At 37.0% G+C, this 15,833-nt stretch overlaps 1 protein-coding gene across 2 annotated transcripts in view; it reads left to right on the forward strand.

The window, feature by feature from the left end:
* The window catches only part of LOC150095403 (filamin-A-like), a 640,838-nt gene that overhangs the window by 435,323 nt on the left and 189,682 nt on the right, over positions 1-15,833 (forward strand). For both annotated transcript variants that reach the window (XM_090410722.1, XM_090410723.1), the window contains 2 exons: positions 3,753-3,942; positions 4,042-4,292. In XM_090410722.1, the coding sequence (XP_090266848.1) occupies positions 3,753-3,942; positions 4,042-4,292 (441 nt within the window). The remainder of the gene's footprint in view (positions 1-3,752; positions 3,943-4,041; positions 4,293-15,833) is intronic.

The raw sequence follows: 15,833 nt of genomic DNA on the forward strand, positions 1-15,833 counted from the left end.
AACAACTTTAATAAATACTTTCCGATACTTCAGCAATGTCACGTTGCCATCTTCTTGGGAACTTAAAATAAAGAACAGGTGCATGCAAGTACTATATAACAGCAAATGAGAAACGAAGCGAGGAAGCTACCGTTTTCCTGAAGTCCTGATGGGGCCCTTGGTGGGCTATATTGGTAGTTATTGGCCTTTGGGCTAAGGTTCTTCTGATATATGTTTCCCAAATTTGGGGCAGTCTTATGTACCCAAATTTGTTGAGGTTTGGCATGTTCTTAAGGGCTGAGGCTGATTCCATGAATAGTCTTTCATATTTGAACTTGCTGTGGTGTATTACTGTGGCTTTCTTCCACCTTATTCTGTGGCAGGTATCCAGAGCATGGTCTGCAAGCCCAGAGTGGCTGTACTGGTGAATCGGATGTAGTCCTTGTGTTCTGATATTTGCTGTCCTGCCTGTTTGGTCAAAGTAGGACAATTTACAGGTGCAAGGGACCTGGTATACACCAGGTAGGTGTATACCAGGGGAAGTAGTTGGTCTTTAGTGGAGCGGATAAGGGATACCAATTTTCTATATGGTCTGTAACAGGCAGTTAAGTCGTTTTTTTTTTAGGATTTTGTTGAATTTTCCCGAGGTGCCTCGGATGTAGAGGATGGTGATGGATTTAGGTTAATTGTTTTTGTGAAGGGGGAGTGGGTTGTGGATAACTGGTTTAAGTATTTTTTTGGATTTTTTTTTTGGGGGGTAGCCATTGGCTGAGAAAGTGTTAAGGATGTGATTTAGTTCAGTGCTTAGGGTTTGATATAAGTTTTGCCCTGTTGTATAGTGTCTGAATAACTCCATATTGTTGTGGGGGGGAGATTGTTCAATCATAATGAATACACAGGTTAGCTTAAGGTTTTACTAATAGATCGAGCTACTATCTTCCCATTGAATACAATCCCACCAACTCACAAATTAGAAAACTCCATAGGCTCCTTAAGAAGGTTACTTCTTGGCCTGTGGAGATTACTAACAGACTAAAACCATATAACTCTAGACCCCCCCCCGTATATATGGGCTCCCAAAAATACACAAAGAAAATGTGCCATTACATCCCATAGTGGATGGCATTGATTCCCCCACTTACAAACTAGCTAAATATTTAGCCAAAGCGCTCTCACACTATACTGGCAATACACCATCACACATAAAAAAACTCAGCCCACTTCAAAGCCAGTATAGAAAACCTTACACTCCAACATAATGACATAATGGTCAGTTTTGACGTCTCCTCCTTATTCACAAATGTCCCCCTCAAAGAAACCTTAGAGCTAATCCAAGCTAAATTTCCTCCCAATATCTCAGCCCTATTTCAGTTCACAATGAACTCAGGCTATTTCGTTTGGCAGGAAAAATTCTACAAACAAATAGAGGGGACAGCCATGGGTTCACCACTTTCCCCACCCTTGGCCAACTTCTTTATGGAGACTTTTGAAGGGAAAGCCTTAAACTCAGCCCCCACAAAAACCTACCATATGGCTTCGCTATGTTGATGATGTGTTCGCTATTTGGCCACATGGCCTGGATACACTCCTCTCCTTCTTAACACACTTAAATAATCAACACCCTAGAATCAAGTTCACCCTTGAAAAAGAGAAAAACAATAGCCTCCCCTTCCTAGACACACTAGTCACCCGACAACCTGATGGAACCTTGGTTTTCTCAGTTTATAGAAAACCCACCCATACAGGCAGATACATTCACCAACAATCCCCCCCCCCCCACACCCTCACAACAATATGGAGTTATTAAGACACTATACAACAGGACAAAACTTATCTGTTCAAATGATCAAGCCCTAAGCACTGAACTAAATCACATCCTTAACACTTTCTCAGCCAATGGCTACCCCCCAATAAATCCAAAAAATACTTAAACCAGTTATCCACAACCCACCTCCCCCCTTCACAAAAAAGATTACTCTAAATCCATCACCATCCCCTACATCCGAGGCACCTCAGAAAAAATCAACAAAATCCTAAAAAAACATGACTTAACAGCCTGTTACAGACCATATAGAAAATTGGCATTCCTTATCCACTCCACTAAAGACCAACCACTTTCCCTAGACCTACCTGGTGTATACCAGGTCCCTTGCAGCTGTAAATTGTCCTACTTTGGCCAAACAGGCAAGACAGCAAATATCAGAATTTCAGAACACAAGGACTACATCTGATTTTACCAGTACAGCCACTCTGGGCTTGCGGACCATGCTCTGGATACCCGCCACAGAATAAGGTGGGAAGAAAGCCACAGTAATACACTGAAGCAAGTTCAAATATCAAAGACTATTCATGGAATCAGCCTCAGCCCTTAGGAACATGCCAAACCTCAACAAATTTGGGTGCATAAGACTGCCCCAAATTTGGGAAACATATATCAGAAGAACTTCAGCCCAAAGGCCAATAACTACCAATATAGCCTGCCAGGGTGCACCATCAGGACTTTAGGAAAATGGTAGCTTCCTCGCTTTGTTTCTCATTTGCTGTTATGTAGTACTAGCGTGCACCTGTTCTTTATTTTAAGTTCCCAAGAAGATGGCAAAGTGACGTTGCCAAAATATCGGAAAGTATTTATTAAAGTTGTTTTAATTTATATTTCTAGTGTACGCTGTCAATTCCTTAATTATTAGTTATCAATATATATTTTATAGATAAGTTGTAGATCATCCATTGGAAATGAACAATTTGCTAGCAGTTGGTTTGTTGGTAAATTTACAAGGTCACTTTATGTGCTATTTCTGTATAGACCACTTTCTTTAATAGAAAGTGGTATTAAACGTGATATTCAAAGAGGAGATATTATGCTTAGATCTTTCTTTTCTGAAGATATCAACCTTTTAAATCTTTTGAAAACCTTTGTCTTTAGCTAAATGAAATAATTGCTGTTACAAATTTGATATAAAAATCAGCAATGATAAGACTAGTACTAAGAAAATGGACAGGAAAGCAGAAAAATCATTCTCAGTGGCAAGCCTGTACAATAAATTATGTATTTTATCTATTTTGATAATTATTAGTGAAAACAACAAATTAAATGTGGTAGTACTTAATATAATTAGTGCAGTTGGGTCAGTTGAATAAATTTATATGGAACAAGAAAAATCAGCTCAAAAAACACCAAGTAAACATTGTGAAAGGCAGTGTTCAAGCCATTTTTTGTAACTTATGCATTTGAGAAGTTGGTCAGCTGTTTTATTTCTAACCAAAAATTAGACACCATAGATATGCAAATTCTGGATAAATTAAGGAAGTTAACAAATTACATGAATGGTAGAACCATATTAAAAATGAAAATATCAGAAGTGAACTTGACATGACATTACTAATTTTAAAAATTTCAAGCAGAGCTGCTAAACTAAGATGATCTGGTTTCTTAAACATAATAGCAGGTGAAATATTAGCAAAAGAAATGTTTAAAGTAAAAATAGCAGGAAAAGGTTGATCAGAAACTAAAATAAAAATGAAGTAATTGTGTTAATATCAATTGTGTGTTAAACAATTGGCATAAGTGCTAGTTTCTATTCAGAACTATAAAATGGAAATAGTGCAGAGGAGTTTTTGCAATTGTCTGGTTTATTTGAAAATTTTAGAATAATTAAACTCAAAATTATTACCCTTTAAAATGTATGCTTTTTAATATATTGGCCATGAAATTTTATTCCTTCTACTCATTTTATATTTGATTGAAAACAAATTAAACATGAAATTTTTACAAGGGTCCAGATGGTCAGCCACGACAAGTAGGAATCTTGAACAAAAATGATGGTACATTTGTAGCAAGTTATGTTCCTGATGATGTGGGACCTTATAAAGTATCTGTAAAATATGGTGGCCAAGAAGTACCAAATTCTCCAGTTACTGTTCAAAGTCATCCTGTTGGTCAAGCTGACAAATGTAAAATTACTGGTAAGTTATAAATTTGTGAATTATATTGATAATTCAAAAGCATTTAAGTGGCATTTTGAAGTTGACTGTTATAGCATTCTAAATATTATTCCCTTACAGAGGGTGTCCAGGAGAAGCTAGCCATAGGTGAAGAATGTCGAATTACCGTGAATGCTCAACAAGCAGGAACTGGAGCTGTGACATGTCGTATTACTAGCACTACTGGTTCGCCATCAGATCTAGATATTGAAGTAGAGGATAATGGTGATGGCACATTCTCCATCTACTATACCTTAAAAGATGCAGGACAATATACAATTAATGTCAAATTTGGTGGACAGCCTGTACCTGGTGGAGTATACAATGTAACGGTAAGCTATGATTTTCTTTTTTATCTTACTATTTGTCACTTAAAATGTTCTAGAATTTTTCTCCTGAAGTTTATCATCATTAGTACTGGACAGCATACTCAAGTTACTTTAAATGTTTTTTTTAAAAATTACATAAATAATTCTTTGCTCTCTTTAATTTTTTAAATTTTCACATAATATGCAAAACCAGCCAGAGAATATACACACTCGTTCTCATAGTTGTTTTTGTAAACACTTTGAACCAGCCATATGCCTCATATAATAATAATTACTGTTACATGACTTTGCCACATCCCTGATTTTAAAACTCGCATCTGAAAAAATTCCATTTGGCTATGATTCACTTTGTACATCAGTTTTTTACAATTTATGATTATTTTCTTGATCTCCATGGAGTCACAAGGCTCATTGTGGGAGGTCAACATTAGTCTGTCATACCACTCCTTTAAGCTCATCCACTGTTTTGCATTTTCACCACCACCCTATTTGGCAATGCATGCCATGCTCCTGCCACTCTCCATGTGAAAAATTTACATGGATTTTTCAACTTACAAAACTTCCTTATGAAAAAATATGAAAAATCTTCCTCATGTTAATCTGATGATAGCCTTTCAACAGCTTTAATGCCTGTTATATATATATTCCTCCCCTCCCATCTTCTATCCACCAAACTCTGCAATCTGCATATCCTCAGTATATACTTCTTATACCATTTTAGTTATCATTACTCAGCATTGATGCATTACATATTGAATTCTGGAAATAAAAAGTTTCAGTGATTTATTTATCATGCTTTTAATTCCTCAGAAATGTTCACCTTCCTCTAATCCCTCCTATTAATCCTATAAACTGTCTTCCTTTATCCCATTAGCTTCGTTTAGTTTAAACTAAATCTTTTAAAATATCTTTTTAAAGAGGTATGATAGATTTCTATCATAGCTCACTTTTCTCTTATTTAGTAAGCTCTGTAATTTACATTTCTTCAAATACTTTTGTTAGAGCAGACACTTTCTCTCTCGTTCCAGATGCAGTATTCACCTTCTACAAAATCAGCATGGTATGGGATACTACTACTACTACATTTCAGTATTGTTTTGGTTACTTATTTCTAGACCTCAAGTGTTTTTCTTTCCACTACGACAAAATCGAGTAGCATTCAAGCAAACTTCTGTGCACAATAGCCAGAATATTGTTTAATTATAATGAGATTCTTTCATGCAAATATCATTTAGATACCATAGTACCTAAAGATGTTATTTTTATTTATTTTTTTCCCAGCAGATGCTGAAAATTGCTTTTGTTACAAAAAATAGAAATCTCTTCTTGATTGGAGATTTTAATAATATTAAAAGTAAGATCAGATTATATGGATTTTTTTAATGATAATCCTCTCTTTTGCATTTACTTCTCATTAAAAAAATAAAATCCATTTTATCTGATCTTACTTTTAATATTATTGAAATCTCTAATTAAGAAGAGATTTCTATTTTTTATAACAAGAGCAACAGTCTTCTGCCTTCTGCTGGGGGAAAAAAAAAATCACATCTTTAGGTGCTATGACATCTGGAAAACTGGAATTCTTCCCTGTTCCAGGTGCAACTTCTCATCCTCTACATTATACATCATGTTGTGGAATACCACTCCCATGTTTGTTGGAGTGGTATCCGGAGAGTTCATCGAAAAGGCAATTCATCGAAAAGGCAATTCATCGAAAGGCAATTCATCGAAAGACAATTCATCGTAAAAACAGTTCACCGAAAATTTAAAATTTTCGAAAATGTTATGAGAAAATTGATCCATTTTGAACAAACCGTGAATAAGGAGATTACAATGCTACTTTCATAGGGAAAAATTATAGAACAATATGGTTTTTATAGTCTTTCTTGTCCGATAACTGTTTCATGTCTGTTCATGGGACTGATTTGCCTGTTTCCGAAAGAAAAGCACAGCCGTATCTATATTATGCCTGCTAACTTATCTTTAGCAGAACAGGACTGATAAAAATTATGCGTAAATGGGACCAACTACCCAGGTCTTTCTAACTAAATGGCTTCATTTTTACCGACTGAACTATGAGGGCTTCATTATTATTATTGTTGCTAGTAGTAATATGCGACTTCAATACAGCAATTATTATGGGATGAATTTTACTCAGATTCGCTATTTGAAACTTTTACAAGAAAATGTCGAACCGTTCCAGTTTTCAGTTCAGCTATATTCGGGAAGACATTGAAATAATGTGTCCAAGTTATGTACTGTATTACAAAAACTCTGACTTAAATGACTTAGTAGAAGTTGTCGGTACAAGAAGCAGTCTGCATGGTTCAGTTTTTGTTCTAAATGGATTACTTTTACCATAACATTATCGAAAATTTAAAATTTTCGGTGAATTGTTCATTCGATGAATTCGCTTTTCGATGAATTGTCTTTCGATGAATTCGCTTTTCGATGAATTTTCCTGTAACCGTTGGAGTATCTCTTAAAAATCCTAACCACTGTTTAGTATGTAACAATTGAATTTATGAGTGATTTTCTTCTTAGTTGTCTGGCACAAATACCATGCCTTCTTTCTCTGGTTCTTTAATGAAATTTCTGTGGATGTTATTCATCTGAACTTGCATCTAACTCCACCCATCTGCCCAAAACCTGGGTAAACTTAAGCTGCATTCAAATATTGGCTTTTGTTCATTTTCAGAATTAATGCTGACTATTGTATCCTGTTACCACTATCCTTGTGGAACAAGTATTGTATTTCCATTTAAGGCAATATTTATGGCTTATTCATCTTACTACTGTGCTGTAGGATTTGAGCCTTTTGTAAATAGAATTGCTATATTTAGAAAATAACTTATTGCATTTTCAACATCTGTATTGAACTTCATCTCCTTTCATATTACCCACTCCTTAGATTCTTTACCATACTTTTATTACAACACTATTCACAAACTGACCTACTGTTTGACACAAGCGACTTGGATTCTCCATTTTGCAGTGGCATCATTTTTCCACCAGGTGTTTGCTTGTCTGCACATTCCCGTAACTACCATACAGTAGTTAAGGAAGTGGCCTTGATGTGTGTGTGTACACATCCATAATTACGTGGATGCAAAGTGTCCATTGAAGTAAATATAACCTTTCAATATTATAGAAATAATATGGATACAAAGCATATTTTTTATATATATTTTATCTGTGTGGCCAGTTGGGTGGTTAATTTATTATTATTATTTCAGAGCTGTTATTTCAGGTGAGTAAATGCATTTTCATGGGCTTCTGAATAATAATTATTATTATTATTAGAGGACCTTTTATCACACACACAGCTCATCATACCGTGTTTTAACACATTCAAACTCTTTGCAGACACCACATTCTCAGGCAAGGCATTCCAATCATTTACAATTCTGCATGAAAAAAAACCTGCCTCTCACTCCCCTACTCACACCCTCTTTATGCAGTTTCTAAGGGATGACCTCTGGTTCTCCCCTGATCTCCCACTATTCTCCGTAGAACTTCTCCACCATTGATCCTATAACAACCCCTTACCAACTTGTAGGGTCTATCATATCTCCCCCTCTTCCTCCTGTCCACCAGACTCTGCAAATTACATCTTTTCAATCTTTCCTCATACTCGACATTCCAGAGGTCAGAACTACCCTAGTCAGTCTCCTTTGGACCCTTTCCAACATCTCTTTATCCTTCTGAAAACCCTGTGACCAAATCTGGGCACTATAGTCCATGTGTGGCGTAATCAAATCCTTATACAACGGAACAAGAATCTCCCTACTTCTACATGTTAGTGTCCTCTGCATCATTCCCAGAAGCCTTTTTGTTGTCTTCACAATTTTGGTGATGTGTCCCCTAAATTTTAGATCCTTATCCACTATCCCTTATCCCTTTTATATTATGCCCAATTTATACTCACTAAACTTATTTAATTCATAAAATATAAAACAAAAATGGTTAGCTTCATCAAGCAATAATGTCTATAATTTAAAAAATATTTTGCTATTTTTGCTAGTGAAACATTAGTAAAACATTTGAATGTATCAAAATAATTAAAACATAAGTTTCATTATTTTTAATAAACCTAACCACCATACTGACCTTGATGCGTATATACATCCATAATTAAATGGATGCGAAGTACCTGTTGAAGTTGATATAACTTCGGATATTATATAAATAATATGGATATGAAGCATATACCCGGTGATTATAAAATAACGTCAAGTGTTCAGAGCCCTCTAGCGAGTAATGTATTGGACGAAACACACCAATATTCTGTAGATGTATGCAGTGGAACATGGGGATTCGATTTAACAAAAAAAAAAAAAGTACCAAAAATCGCCAACAGGGGAAATTTTGGCGCTGTTTACCGAGTCAAATGCATTAATTTGCATTATCGCATTTCTTGTGAGCGATCATGCAATAAAAGGAAAGCCTGTGAGATTTCTTATCATTCATAGACGAACTGCTTTTCAATGCCTCTTACCTTACGTGAGTGTGCTTTGTTAGTCAAACTCTATTATCTGCGGAACAATAATGCCAGTGCTTGTCTACATGATTTTCGGTGTATGAAAAATTTACGAAAATGACCGATTAGCGTAGCAAACTTACGAAAACTGATTCGGCGATTTGAAACTTCTAGAACTCTAGCAGTGCAGGTAGGCAGGGGATGCAAACCAATCAGTCACCAACAAGTTGAACAAGTTGCAACTGCTATTGTGGAACAGGAGATGACGAATGTGCAGGGTACCAGCAGTGCACGAGCAATGTCCTGGCAAACGGATATCGCATACACAATGGTGTGGAAAATCCTACATCAGATGTTGAAGTTTTACCCCTATAAAATCAGTCATGTTCAAGAATTGCACCCTGGTGATGCGACCATATGAATCGACTTATCTTTGAGATTCTTAGCACGCGTGGAAGTGGATGATGCATGGCCGTGGCAGATTTTATGGGGTGACGAAGCGCACTTTTATTTGAATGGCGATATTAACACACGCAACTGTCGCATTTGGGCTGCAACTAATCTGCACGTGTGTCTGCAGATGCCTATCCACTTTCCCAAAGTCGCAGTGTGGTGCGGATTTACAGCATCTTTTATCATCAGTCCATACTTTTACAAGGAAAATCACCAAAATGTACCAGTGACCTGTTCCATCAATGCTAACAGGTATGCCAATATGCTACAGAAATTTGTGGTTCCACAACTGCAGCAAAGAGGATGTCTCGATTCGACCATCTTCATGCAGGATGGTGCACCACCCCACATTGGACTTCAGGTACAGCGTATTTTGCGACAATATTTCTCTGACAGAAGAATCATTAGTCATGCATTTCCCATGCCATGGCCATCAAGATCACCTGATCTCAATCCTTGTAACTTTTGGCTGTGGGGATTTCTTGAAAGCATTGTGTATCAAGGACATGTACCCGATATTCCAACTTTGTAAGATTGAATAACGTTACACGTGAGACAAATCAATTCCGATACGTTGCGAGCCACTGTGGAAAATATCGTGCGCCATATGCAGTTCCTGGAACATCAGAATGGTGGTCATATTGTCATTTGTAATTAACAATAAACGTCATGAAATTGATGTGTGCTGTCTCTCATTTGCCATTTAGTCATTCATTAGTCACACCTACTAAAATTAATTTGGTAGCGCCAAAATTTTCCCTCTTGACGACTTTTGGTACTATTTTTTTTCCGTTATATCGAATCCCCATGTTCTGCTGTGTACTACCGAATATTGGTGTGTTTTGTCCGATAAGTTACTCGCTAGAGGGCTCTGAACACTTGAAGTTATTTTATAATCACCCGGTATTTTTGATATTTTATCCGTGTAGCCATTTGGGCAGTTAATATAGTAGACTTTCACTATCAAAACAAGCCTTAAAGTACAAGCCATTAGGAAAAAGAAAACCAGGATGTCCTCTTAAACAATGACTTCTAAGGCCGGAACAGGCCACGCTAGGCCTAAATCCTTGATATGCATGATGATGATTCACTACTAGTGAACTTGTGAGAACTATAGTGCATGGTAGCTTGCACTGGAGTTCATTTAGTATGACATTGATATGATGGGGCTTGGCTGGGTCTCTTTTGATAGTCTGTTGTGGAGATTGAATTCACTATAGCACTGGTTGTTATAGGGAGAGGTGACTCTGTATGTAGTGATATTCCATTCAGTCCTTACAACCATGGGAGTCTGCAGAAAATTTTCTAGGGGGAGGAAGTGCCCTGTTTGCCCTCCCTCCCCTGCAGATGCCCATGCTTACAACATATAGCTTACTTTGCACCTCTGAACTGCTATTCCTTGGTGCCCCTCCCAATGTGAATAAACTGAAATACTGATTGAATATTCTATTATATTTTCAGTCAATGTGATTAGTGTAATGTCTTACTGATGTCCATATTCACATTTGTTAATTAATTTTAATGGTAGATCAGAACACAGACTGATTTAAAAAAAAAAAAATAAAACTATTAACTTACTGCTGGTAATTCCATCTATCATCTTCAGAGCACAAAAACAGTTTTTCACAGTATGCGAGACAACCACAATCTGAGTCCCATTGTTATATCAGATTGTGGTTGTCTCGCATACTGTGAAAAACTGTTTTTGTGCTCTGAAGATGATGGATAGAATTACCAGTAAAATATCAGCAATAAGTTAATAAATAGTTATTTTCTTATCAGTCTGTGTTCTCATGGCGATACATGTTGATTAATTTTAATCAACATGTATCACGAACACAAGCCTTCCCACACATATTCACATTTATTCCACTATGCAATAACTCTACAGAATTTTCCTCAGGCAATCTACAGGATTGCTTCAGACATATCATTTGATGTCAGTTTCTGCTTTTCTCTACACTCATCATTTCTAGCCTGTGGCTTATGCCCCTCATGATGCTGCTGATGAGTACCCTGTAGAAAGTTTTTTGCTTGATTAAAATTAAACTTGCCAAGAGATTATATTCTTGTGTAATTCTTTATCAGTGTAAACAAAGTTTGCATGTGAAGTATTTTCACAAATAGGCTACTTATGTATAGAGGATAATGACTACATGGATTGCACTTAGTATTTTGTAGAACAAAGCACACCACTTTAGACATATATAATACTATATTATTGGAAGGACCACTAACAAGACCAGTTTTGACTTTTATTGAGGTATCACCAGTGGAAGTCAAACTCACAAGACAAAATATCACCAGTGGAAGTCAAACTCACAAGATACCAAGTTCTTATAAGAACTGGGCGATGGACTGAGTCCTTGACTCTTTATCCCGTCATCTGAATGAAGTAAATCTGTGTGGATGGAGTGTTATTGAGCTAAGTAGCTCTAGTCATGGCTGGGTAGCGGCAATAGCCGAGCCTCAGTTAAAACTTCATTGGCTACAGCATTGCCATCCGACAAGATACCAAGTTTGAATTTATACAGGAGTCATACTTCTCATATACAAGTAGTGAAAAGGTGTATCATGTTATTATTAAAATATTCTGGATTAGAGAAAGTTATATAGCCTTTTTTTCTGTTGCTTAGAGAGTAAGTTATACTTGCCAATAAATTATAGTCTTGTTTAATCCTTTATCCAAGTATAAGCAAACAGTTTGCTTACACTTGAATAAAAGATTAAAAAGGCTTGCCTTATTGGATGTGAACTAAGCCAATTGATGTGAACTTATCTTCTATATACAAGTAACCTAGTCATGATAATACTTCATGCGCAAACTTTGCTTACACTCGGATAAACACACATAATTTCTTCAAGTTTAATTTACATTATAACCAAGTGAAAAATCTTTAGACATCTTCTGATCCAGAGTATTTTAATTATAAGATGATACACCTTTTCACTACATGGGCATGGGAAATATATGCTTCCTGCATTAATTTAACTTTGGTATCTTTTCTGAGTCTAGCACTCCCACTTTTGAGACATCTGTTCTGCATCTGGCTCCCACTAATAACATTTAATAATGTCCATCTTTGAGTTTGCTTGTTTCCTAGGGGATAGAGAGGTTCTACTCAGTGGCGGGTTTTTGCCTGTCACTGAGTGGAGCTACCTCTGAGATTCAGGTCATGGGTGATGAGTTTAATAGTGCTCCTATGGGGTCATGACCTTGTAGGTCATCAGAGATTTTGAGAAGTATCCTTGCACTTTAACATACCTCAAAGTTTGAAGCAGGTCTGGACAGTGGTCCTTCCCACAATGTTTAGCATTACACACATTCAAAAGGATGTCTGTTTTGCATTATGGAATACTAAGGCAATTCGTGTGAAGTCATTTTCCTTTATATACAAGTAGCTTAGTTGTGAAGATATTTTATACATAAACTGTTTGCTTTCATTTGCATTTCCTGAATTAATATCAAGGGAATTGTAAAATTCCCTTGATGTCAATTCAGGAAATGTAAAAAAAAGCGGATGAAAAAACGAAACAGATGAAAAAACGGATGAAAACTACTCAGTACTTTTCATCCGTTGTCATCCCCTATATTAGTTCAGTCTCCATTAAAATAGCTAGAATTTTAAAGCCTTACAACATCAGAATTGTGTTCAAATTGACTACAACCATTAGACAATTTTTAAGATCACCTAAAGATAGCATTCCATTTTTCAAATATGCAGGTGTTTATAGAATACCATGCACTTGTGGACTTTCCTATATAGGCCAAACTTCAAGAAGCCTGGAAATTAGACAGAAAGAACACATTGGGGATGTTAATCACAACAGAGCAGACACCTCAGGCTTAGCACATCACTTCTCTACTTCTAACCACGCAATAGATTGGGAAAATAACTCAATGGCATATATAGAGGATGATTACAGATGCAGAATATTCAAAGAAGCAGCAGTGGTCCTACGAACAGGAAATAACCTTACCCGAAATCAAGGAGTAGTATTGAAAGATACATGGAAAAATCTGATCAATTCATTAAGTATAGCGGAACTACAGTACGCTAAAAGCGGACCTGCGTACTGTAACGCAGGTCCGCTTTGGTGATTACTATTTCTTTGTTTTAACCACAACCAGTAAACCACAACCCTCCTCTCCTTCACAACAAGAATTACTCCGAACCCATCATCATTCCCTACATCCGAGGCACCTCGGAAAAAATTACCAAAATCTTAAAGCGGATAAGGGAAATGCCACCTTAGTACTCAACCAAACGGACTACACAAGTAAGCTTAATGCTCTATTATTAGATCGGGCTACTTACCTCCCTATTGAATACAATCCCACCAACTCGCAAATCAGAAAACTTCATAGGCTCCTTAAGAAGATCACTTCTTGGCCTGTAGAAGTTACTAACAAATTAAAACCGTTTAACTCTATAACCCCCCCCCCCCCCATATATATGGACTCCCAAAAATACATAAAGAAAATGTGCCATTATGTCCCATAGTGGATGGCATTGATTCCCCCACATACAAATTAGCTAAACATTTGGCCAAAGCGCTCGCATACTATACTGGCAACACACCATCACACATAAAAAACTCTGCCCGCTTCAAAGCCAGCATAGAAAACTTTACTCTCGAACATACTGACATAATGGTCAATTTTGACGTCTCCTCCTTATTCACAAATGTCTCACTCAAGGAAACCTTAGAGCTAATCCAAGCTAAATTTCCTTCCAATATCTCAGCCGTATTTCAGTTCACAATGAACTCAGGCTATTTCGTTTGGCAGGGAATATTCTACAAACAAATAGAGGGGACAGCCATAGGTTCACCACTCTCCCCACCCTTGACCAACTTCTTTATGGAGACTTTTGAAGAGAAAGCCTTAAACTGTGCCCCACAAAAACCAACCATATAGCTTTGCTATGTTGATGATGCGTTCGCTATCTGGCCATATGGCTCTGATCCACTCCTCTCCTTCTTAACACACTTAAACAACCAACACCCCAGAATCAAGTTCACCCTGGAAAATAACAGCCTCCCTTTCCTAGACACACTAGTCACCCACCAGCCTGATGGAACCTTGGTTTTCTCAGTTTATAGAAAACCCACCCATACTGGCAGATACATTCACCAACAATCCCCCCACCTCACAACAATATGGAGTTATTAAGACACTACACAACAGGGTAAACTAATCTGTTCAAATGACAATGCCCTAACCATTGAATGAAATCACATCCTCAACACTTTCTCAGCCAATGGCTAACCCCTCCAAAATAATCCAAAACATATTGAAACCTGTAAACCCTAACCCTCCCCCTTCACAACAAGGATTACTCTAAATCCATCACCATTCCCTACATTCGGGGCGCCTCGGAAAAAATTACCAAAATCTTAAAAAAATATGACTCGACCTCTTGTTACAGACCATATAGAAAATTGGCATCCCTTATCCGCTCCACTGAAGACCAACCACTTCCCCTAGACCTACCTGGTGTATACCAGGTCCCTTGCAGCTGTAAACTGTCCTACTTTGGCCAAACAGACAGGACAGCAAATATCATCAGAATTTTAGAACACAAGGACAGCATCCGTTTTCACCAGTATAGCCACTCTGGTCTTGCAGACCATGCTCTGGATACACGCCACAGAATACGGTGAAAGTAAGCCACAATAATACACTGTAGCAAGTTCAAATTTGAAAGACTTTTCTTGGAATCGGCCTCAGCCCTAAGAAACATGCCAAACCTCAACAAATTTGGTTGCATGAGACTGCCCCAAATTTGGGAGACGTACATCAGGAGACCTTCAGCCCAACGGCCAAGAATACCTACTTAGCCTTCTAGGGGTTAGGGGCACCATCAGGACTTTTAGGAGAAACAATAGCTTCCTGCTTCGTCCTTATTTACTGCGTGCACGTGTCTTTATTTTAAGTTCCTTTGAAGATGGCAACGTGACGTTGCCAAAATATTGGAAATATATATTAAAGTTTAATTTAATTTATATTCTAGTGTACGTTTCAATACCTTAAGTTAATTATTAATCATGTATAATCAACGTATAAGCCTTTCTACAAGAATTGCAATCTGACACTGCCATTAGTAACTTAATTGAAACTAAATCCCATGCACTACTGAAGTCTTTCACTTTCTGTTTCTTATTCCACTGCAGGTCAGCAATTCTGTTGACCTACAGTGGATTTTATTTCCTGTTGATAAAATATGTTTTTTAGTCTTATTTCTTGAGATATCTGAAGATATGTAAAACAACTTAAAGGATATATGTTAATAAACTTGAGCATAAATTAAAGATGCCAAAAAAAATTATATTCTTGATTTAATCTTTCATCTAAGTGTAAGCAAAGAAAAGTTTGCTTGTGAATAACTTCATGACTGGGCAACTCATATATAGAAGCCAGTGACTTCACATCACTTGCCTTAGTATCCCATAATGTAAAGCACATATCCTTATGGACATGTATACTGCCGGTATACATGTCCATAAGGATATGTATACCTCCCATACCAGTTTTGACCTTTATTGAGGTCTCATTAGTGGGAGCCAGACCCAGAAGTTATACCAAGGTTGAAGTAATGCAGAAGTCA

Source organism: Typopeltis vanoorti, chromosome 20 (genome assembly GCF_054136105.1).
Source record: "Typopeltis vanoorti isolate ZY-2024b chromosome 20, IOZ_Tvanoo_1.0, whole genome shotgun sequence".
Lineage (NCBI taxonomy): Eukaryota > Metazoa > Arthropoda > Arachnida > Uropygi > Thelyphonidae > Typopeltis > Typopeltis vanoorti.